This window comes from Mercurialis annua, linkage group LG7 (genome assembly GCF_937616625.2).
Source record: "Mercurialis annua linkage group LG7, ddMerAnnu1.2, whole genome shotgun sequence".
Classification (NCBI taxonomy): Eukaryota; Viridiplantae; Streptophyta; class Magnoliopsida; order Malpighiales; family Euphorbiaceae; genus Mercurialis; species Mercurialis annua.
The window spans coordinates 29,819,288-29,827,960 of NC_065576.1; the positions used below are offsets into that span (position 1 = coordinate 29,819,288).

At 32.1% G+C, this 8,673-nt stretch overlaps 1 protein-coding gene across 1 annotated transcript; it reads right to left on the bottom strand.

Moving 5' to 3' along the window:
• Nucleotides 1-3,032: 3,032 nt before the first annotated feature.
• LOC126655356 (phosphatidylinositol 4-phosphate 5-kinase 2-like) lies at nucleotides 3,033-7,072 on the bottom strand. The gene is made up of 8 exons (XM_050349494.2): nucleotides 5,972-7,072; nucleotides 5,720-5,884; nucleotides 5,453-5,618; nucleotides 5,198-5,308; nucleotides 4,908-5,101; nucleotides 4,677-4,807; nucleotides 4,497-4,578; nucleotides 3,033-3,767 (listed from the first exon to the last, which is right to left on the bottom strand). Exons 1-8 carry the CDS (start codon nucleotides 6,979-6,981, stop codon nucleotides 3,491-3,493), a joined length of 2,136 nt encoding a protein of 711 aa, XP_050205451.1. The 5' UTR covers nucleotides 6,982-7,072; the 3' UTR covers nucleotides 3,033-3,490.
• Nucleotides 7,073-8,673: the final 1,601 nt, after the last annotated feature.

Below are 8,673 nucleotides of genomic sequence, written 5' to 3' on the forward strand. Positions count from 1 at the left end.
GGCTAATTAGCCACTTTAATCCTTCATTTCTTTATCTTAAACCATTTTTCTTTTAAACTTTCTAATTTAACCAAATGGTTAAATTATTCTTTTAACTCGATTATTTACGTATAAATAATACTAACCCAAAATCATTATTTTTCGTCAATAATATTTTAATTACTATTCTCGAGATTTAATTGGCTAATTTGCACTTTAGTCCTTGAAACTTTTTAAAAGTTGTAATTTAGCCCAAAACACATCCGCGTCCAAATTTTAAAAGGTCTCCGATTGACCCGAGATTTTTACCATTATTACTATAAAACATTTCGCGGACCTTAGCGAAATAATTTCCATTACGGGATTTATATTTTATTTTATATTAATTTTCTAACCTTATCCTCAAATCCCGCTAAATCGCTTAAATAAAAATTTGTCTAAATTCCCAATAATATTAAATTAAATCCATATTAATTTAATTTATCAGAATTTACGGCACGTGGCACAATTTAAATATTTAGGGTATTACACCAACAATCTCGACAACAATTTTCCGTTCCCCATTCTTTTGGCGAATATTATTCTAATGTTACCGGAGGTGTAAGTGGCTCACACGAAAATTAAATTATTATTATTATTATTATTAGTAGTAGTAGTAGTAGCAGCAGCAGTATGGTAGTTGTTATTTTTTTTATTGTTGTTGTTGTTATTATTATTATTATTATTATTATTGTTGTTGTTGTTGTTGTTATTTTTATAATTGTTTGTATTATTTATTAAAATATATTTTTGTTAATTTTATATATTATTAATTTAAAATATATGCGGTTTTTTAATATTTATAATTTTATTAGAAGTCATATAAAACATATAATAATAATGATATAAATTTTTAATATTTGAATATAGTAGGATATAATTATATAAATTAAAGTTAATGGGTTAAACTAGTAATTGGTGAACATAAAAACAGTACAAAATAATCCTTATAGAGATGTGAATAGTGAAACTCTACATGTAAGTGGGTTTTTAGAGTTGGGTTGGAGTTGCCCAACTCTAAATGGTGGGACCCAACTCTTTTTTAGAGTTGGATTTGAGATGTCCTAAATGAAAAATAAAGGCTTAAGGTCTGAAAAACTACCGACCTTTTAATTTTTTTTCAATTGCACCCTCACCTTGTAATTTCTTCAATAACACCCTATTTCGTATTTTTGACTTTCAATAGCACCCCGACCTTGTAAAACAATCAATTTTACCATATTTTGTATTTTTGACTTTCAATAGCACCCTAATCATCAAATTAAACTCATTTTTCAAAGACTTATTTGAATTTTTTTAAATTAAAGGATTTGTTTAAAAGTGTCCAAGTAGAAAAAAGTATGATTTCACCTTTAAATTTAATTTTTTTGAAAATTTTCGTCCTTATAATAATCAAATCATCTAACTTTTTTAATTTAGAGTGCTATTGAAAGCCAAAAATACAAAATAGGGTGCTATTGAAAAAATTATAAGGTGAGGGTGCTATTGAAAAAAAATTGAAAGGTCGGTAGTTTTTCAGACCTTAAGCCAAAAATAAAGAGTAAGGGGTGTAATTTCCGCAACTAATTTTAGAGTGAAATAAGACGTAGGCCCATAGCTATTGAGAAAATAAGAGAAAATTAGGAAAAATACTCTCTTTTTAAAAATAATAGGATTTCCTACCTCAAAAAGGAAAAGATAGAGAAAATACCTCACCCTTTTACTATAATTATTTTTTCACTCTAAGACATATTTATATTATGATTATACCTACTTTTTATTATTATTTTACTCTAATCATATTTCTTTTACTCTAATCATATAATATCTGTCACTTTTTTTTCTCTTTCTCTTTCCTTTCTCTTTCTTCTTCTTTCTCTTCTCTGCTTTCTTTTTTTTCGCCATTTTTCTTCTTCTTCTTCTTCTTTATTCTTCTTTTCTTCTCCACTTTTCTTCTTTTTTTCGTCATCGTTCCTTCATCGATCCGTTGTCGCTCCGCCATTGTTTCGTCGTCGCTCCGCCGTTCTTTCATATTTGATTTTAGCCATTTTTTTCTTAATTCGTGGTGATAAATACAATTCATTTTAACTTTCAGATCTAAATAAATTAATCTTGATTTCAATTTTAGATCTAAAAAGCTGCATGAAAAACGCTTTTATGATGAAAAAAACGATTTTCTGCAGAAAAAACGATTTTCTGCAAACAAAACAACATCTGATTATCATATGAGTATCACTGCATTATCATCACATTATCATAACACTGCAGAAAAATTATTTTTTTTATAAAAAAACAGCCTCTGATTATCATATGAGTATCACTGTATTATCATGTAGTTATCATAACATTGCGGGGAAAAAAATTCTGCATAAAATAATGTTTGATTATAAAATCGTTATCATAATATTATCATATTTCGTTATCATAACATTATCATATGATACCGAGATGATGATATTTATGGTATCAAGATGATAATGTTATGATAATATCTATGATTATGTTATGATAAAACAATATTTGATTATCATGTCAATATCAGTATATTATCATGTTGTTATCATAACACTGCAGTAAGATAACTAGATGATAATGAAATATGATAATGTTATGATAATATCTATGATTATGTTATGATAAAACAGTATCTAATTATCATCTCAGTATCAGTATATTATCATGTTGTTATCATAACACTGCAGTAAGATAACTAGATGATAATGAAATATGATAAGATTATGATAATTGGATGATAACGTGGGCAAAAATATAATTACAGAAGGATTAATGATAATCAGATGATAACGGAGTAAAATCATAAATATTTTTAAACCCAGAGTAAAAACATAAATCTGAAAAAAACGTGAGGTATTTTCTGCAACTTTTCTGTATTGAGGTAAAATGTGCAAATATTTTTATTTTTGGAGTAAATACCTAAACTTCCCAGAAAATAATGGTGAAATTGTTTAACAATATAATAATAATGTAATGTTAGGTAGTTATTTATGAAAAGTATATAGTTTGAATTCAATAAAGACAGAAAACAAATGAGACATCTTTTCCTTTATGCTTTTCTCTTATTTTCATGGCTTGCTTTGCTTTATAGTAGTAGACAAATAAAAGAACGAATGTGACAAAAAGACATGTTCAATATTTTTCTTTTTCTTCTCTTCAAAATTTGAAAACCTGCTCTTTCCTATACACAATACATACTCATCCTTGTTGCTTTTTGACAATATACGTTCTCATTCCGACTTCCATTCATGGCAACTTCGAGTTCTCATAGCTAACGGAAACAAATTGCTGCATTTTCACCTTCAGAATTCTAATATTTAACCGCATATGCAACTTCAATTTGATCAGCCCATCAAACACCTCATTCACGGTCCAGGAAACCACTCGCCTGGCTGCCGTGTATGCGACCTAGACTTGGGCCCGAGGTTACGTTTCATTTTTTTTGTTTTAGTTTTGACATCCGGTTTCCCTTCATTCATCACCTATCCTCCGTAAAAATTCTGTGTATAAAATCTCGGAACCTTTTGGAGTATAGCTTTGGATCAACAGCTGAGATGGAAGTGGCATCCACTTGCAAAGACTTGTATGCATGTTCTAGTTTTTTACTAATATCATAATCTTGAAGGATGTCAATGATGCCAAAATACAGAACCACGTCAAACATCTGACCTGTTGAATTAACATTTCCACAGCTCCCATGCTCAACACGCTCTGCTCTTGCTGGCATGTTTGCTCCTAACCGGATAAACGGACCCCTGGAATATCAGTTTCGTTTGAATTTCAGTTTGTCATTGCTTCAATATCAAGAAAATAACATATACAATAGGGCATGTTTATTTACATGTTAGACCTAAAATACCATATGACAAAAAAAAGTGTAAAAGATTCCAATGCATAAGTTTATTGGACACAAGTTCAAAAAGCACAAGCTGTTGCTTTGTTGTTTCAGTTTCACAGATATTGGAATAGGACTAAACAACAAATTAAAAGGGCAAAATGACCCCACCCACTTTCACTTTTCAGTCAATCCAACAACCCAAATTATAGGTTTTCTTTGTTATTAAACTGTACCTACATTTTGTTGGGTATATGCAACTGACATTTGATAAAGAGAGCCTCTTTTGCTTAATAATTCCAAGTCCTCAGTCCATCACCAACCAAAGTTAAACATGCCTCACATGCACAGCAGTCAAAAGAGAAGGCCCCCCCAGCATTTAGTCTTTTTATGGTAACAAAAGTATTACTATGTAATATCCACTCTCATAATCAGAGAGTTCTTAAGTAGCCAACAATCTGTGGCTGTTCATGTAATTTCTGCAATAATTATTTTAACCAAACTTCCATGCCACTATCACACATTGTCCAAACATCACACTAATTATGCCTCTTGATTGGAGTTGAACGTTTGGGGAATTCATATCATATATAATTAAAGCAATCAGGACCAATTTAAACAAATATATAAGGTTCTAAAAAACACATACCGGCCTTCCATAACCCAATCCATATCGGGCAGCAAGTGATAACCTCTCATTGATGTTTTATCGTGATGTATATTCTGCTTTTCTGATAAAGGCACGAGGTAGGACATCAGCTCTTGCTATACTAATCGTGAGAGTTCTGTCTAAAACTCTACCGATATTAACGAAGCAAAAGAAATTTACCAAAATGCAGGCCATTGGGTGACGTCTTTGACTCATCACTTGAGTAATCGTCACGGAAGTGAAGACCAATCAACAGACTATAATCCATAATACCTTCAGCTTCCAAAAACTCACAGTCTCTATCGATTTGCCTGAAAACATAACATAATAAGTGATCAATTATTAAACACAAAAAATGTACTGTCTCACAACACAGCAAGCAAGAAATACATATAACTATTTTGGGTTTACCTGATGAGCTCCTGATACCATGACCTTTCAATCCGAAATACATAATTAAGATCTAGGTCCTTAAGTGTTGTTGTCTCATCAATTTCTCCCTCAGCCTTATCAGTTACGCGACCATAAGATGAACCTTTTAGGTCAAACCGCTTATGAATGCGGTACTCGGAACAAAACAAATTGCCCATTACAACAAAACGGATCTGATTACACATTCCATTGTGAACAATGATTAGATAATTTAGCAAGCATATGGCAGATAGAGAATTAAAATGAAAAACTTCACTGATGACTCGTACCTTTTGCCCTCCAACTTGTTTCACGCAATGTACACCAAAGAACTTTGTAATCAAGGAATTCTTATACCGGCAAACATGTTGGTAATAATTCGATAGCATCCTAATGAGTACCTGAATATGGTTTACCAGTTACCACAAATCAGATATCAATCAATTAACGGCATAATACTTTGCTCTAAATATATCTCCATATAGGTAAAACTGGTAGTCTTTTATATGCGATAAATTAATAAGTTGGAAGTATGATTAACTGACCTTAACTTCAGATTTCTTCAGAGTCTTTATGATAAAACGATCATCTTGAGTTAAATAAAAGAAACTCCCACTCTTTCCGGGGGAAGAAAATTCCCTAAGTGCATCATTTCCGCAAATAGCAACCATGTAATCCGCGGGATCTATTGCAAACAATTCCCTCAAATGTCTAAATACGAAAAACACCAATCACCACCATAACATAAACGATCAGATGCGAACACTTTGTTTTGTCTGGTTGAACAAGAGAAGAGAGAGCGAAAGCAATACCTGAAGACCATGGGACAATAATCTTTCCATTTAAAGTCTACAGACTGATGCGGAGGTGTGAGCTTGGATCCTTCCGGGGGAAACCTGGTCCAGAACTTCTCCTTGGAATCAAAATCAGTTTGCCTGAGTTCGCGCATTAGTAGATCATGCTTGCCCACATAATATCTACACACAGCAAGATACAGGTAAATCAAAGAATCCAATCAAAACCAAAGAAAATGCATAAGAATTATACCGAAATATTAAAAACACCTGATACCGAGTTGAAGATTGATCATCAGATCATAATTCTTATGGCCTTTGGAAACAGGTAGCCCTGGCTTCTTAAAATCAGCATCAGCAGAGCCGCAAGGACTTTGCAAGATGTCAACAGTTGTAGCAGTATCACTGTCTTTAGCACTACAATCTTCATCTTTACTATCATAATCAACATTATCAACAATATCACAAGTAATATCACCAGCCTCGCCGTCCAACTCCCAGATACAAAGTCTGGGATGATAATTAAAATAATTATTACCGCCGCCGCCGCCGCCGTCTGCACAGGAAGATCTCTTTAAACTGCCTTCAAATCTGGCATTCCCATCGCCATTGCCGAAAGTAAAAACCCCTTTACCTTTGGGCACACCGTTCTCCCACTGTCCTTCATATTTATTGCCATTAGCCCAAACCAGAACTCCTTTGCCATGAATAATCCCATTTTTCCACTCCCCAAAATACTCATTCCCATTACCCCATTTATACTTGCCTTCACCGTCTTGCAAATTGTACCTCCACCACCCTTCATAAACGTCGGCGTTACCGTACCATTTCTTGCCATACCCATGTTTCCTATCACACAGCCACTGCCCTTTGTAACAGTCTCCCTCCACTCCGACAAAGGTGCCGTCTCCGTTCATTCTGCCGTCCTTAAAGTGCCCCTGGTAGGTTGCGCCCGATGGCCATGAGAATTTCCCCTTCCCGTTCGCTTTGCCCTTCTTCCATTCCCCTTCGTACATGCACCCGTCTGACCATAAGTACTTCCCTTTCCCATGCGGCACGCTCCCCGAGAACGCCCCCGTGTATATGTCGCCGTTGGGGAGGAGCTTCTCGGGCGCTGAGGAAGTGCTGGTGGTGGTTTCGGTGCGCGTGGGAGTGACGCGCCGGGAGTTGATGGCCTGGGATCGGTGTAAGCGGGTGGGTGGGACGAGGAGGTGGTGGACTGGGTGGTGTTGGGTTTTGTCTTCCGTAGGTTGAGAGATGTGGAGGAGGGTCTCTTGCATTATGTGAGAGTGTTTGGTGACATTATGAAAGAAGAAGGGAGTTTAGTGGTGAGAATGAGAACACTGAAGAAATGAGGAAAATGAGAGGGAAAGCATAACTTTGCAAAATTATTAAATTATAGGCCTAATTATTTAAAAAAAAACTCCACTTTGAAACAATTTTTCGTTTATATCATGACCTACGAAAAAGTTCATTTGTACCCTTTTTTTGATTTTTCGTTTTTAATTATACCCCAAAATTTTATTTTTTAACAATTTAATTAATTATAGGATGAAAATATTAAAAATAATTAAATAGAAGGGTTATATTATCTTTTTTCTATTTGAAAAACCACAAATAAGTTAAAAAATGAAGGATTATTTTAAGTTTTTTTTAGATAAAAAAAGTTCAATTTAATACTTTAGGGTAGAGTTGGAAATAAAAAATCAAAAAGAAAGTACAAATGAATTTTTTTCTAGGTCATGGTATAAAAAAAATATTACAAAATGTAAATTTTTTAAGTAATTAAGCTTAAATTATAAGTTGGAGAGAGAGAAAAAAAAAAGTGAACACTGTAATAAGCTGTGGCCGGCTTTTCTTTAGGTTGTGACCGCTGCTCATATTCCTCAATCCCACCCAACATCCAATCCAAATTATGTGAAACTAGTCGCAAACCCGCGCATTTGCGCGGAATCTAATTAATATTTAATTAAAATAATAAATATTTTTTAATAAATCATACAAATAATGATAAAAATTTAATATGTAAATTATAAAATTAAAATTTAGTCTTTAAATTTTTATATTAGTTATTTTTAAATATCAAACAACTATGATTTATTTTTTGCATTTAATAGTTTTATAAATATTTTGTGTTGAAATTCTATGTTTATCTCTCCAATGGACTTCTGTTTCACTACAAATTTTCGCAACTATTTTTTGTAATAAAATATACTCCTTTCATCTCAAAATAATAGTCTATTTTGTTTTGTCCCAAATAGTTGTCCATGTTCCTAATAAAAACAATTCAGTGTGTTGATTTTTTCCATATTATCCAGATAAAATGATATAATAGTATTTTTTTATCATTAAATAATTATATTTTACCGTTTCACCCTTATAGGTATATGCATTGGAAAAGGATAGATTAGTGTTTTGTATAGCCATTAATTGTAGTATTAATGGTTCTATCTGGATCGATTATATCCCTATAATTTAGTGTAAATTAAATTATTGATATATATATAAATATTAAATACAATACATACATAAAATGAATGAATTCTTTATTAATTCCGTAAGTGATATAGTGATTAAATAATATAAAATTGCAGTCTATAAATTACGTTCTACTAATAAATTTTATAAAACTGCTAACAGAACTATGAAACTTTTTTTCAATAGTCGTGTTATCATAAATACATGATAAAACAACCTCCAATACGGACTAAAACATAATGATATAAGAAAACTGAAAACTTTACCAATAAAGATCATATGCAACACAAAAACATGTATTATTCATGAAATTATCAAATTGTCACTCCAGTAATATATATTAACTCTCCAAATGGCCAGCAACATATATAAAAATTCCAACCTCTTCCGAATATCCATCACTGTCAATTCTAATATTTTGTACTTTTTTATAATGGAAATTCTATTAGTTATTAATTTAAACAATTAAACATAAAGATTCATTTAGAAAAATA

Excerpts from the sequence above, each read along its gene's own strand:
- LOC126655356 (XM_050349494.2), bottom strand. The coding sequence starts at position 6,981 with ATGCAAGAGACCCTCCTCCACATCTCTCAACCTACGGAAGACAAAACC. Across the intron at positions 5,885-5,971 it reads AATCTTCAACTCGGTATCAG|ATATTATGTGGGCAAGCATG; the intron begins GTGTTTTTAATA and ends TGCTGTGTGTAG. Across the intron at positions 4,579-4,676 it reads ACCCAATGGCCTGCATTTTG|AAAAGCAGAATATACATCAC; the intron begins GTAAATTTCTTT and ends TGCCTTTATCAG.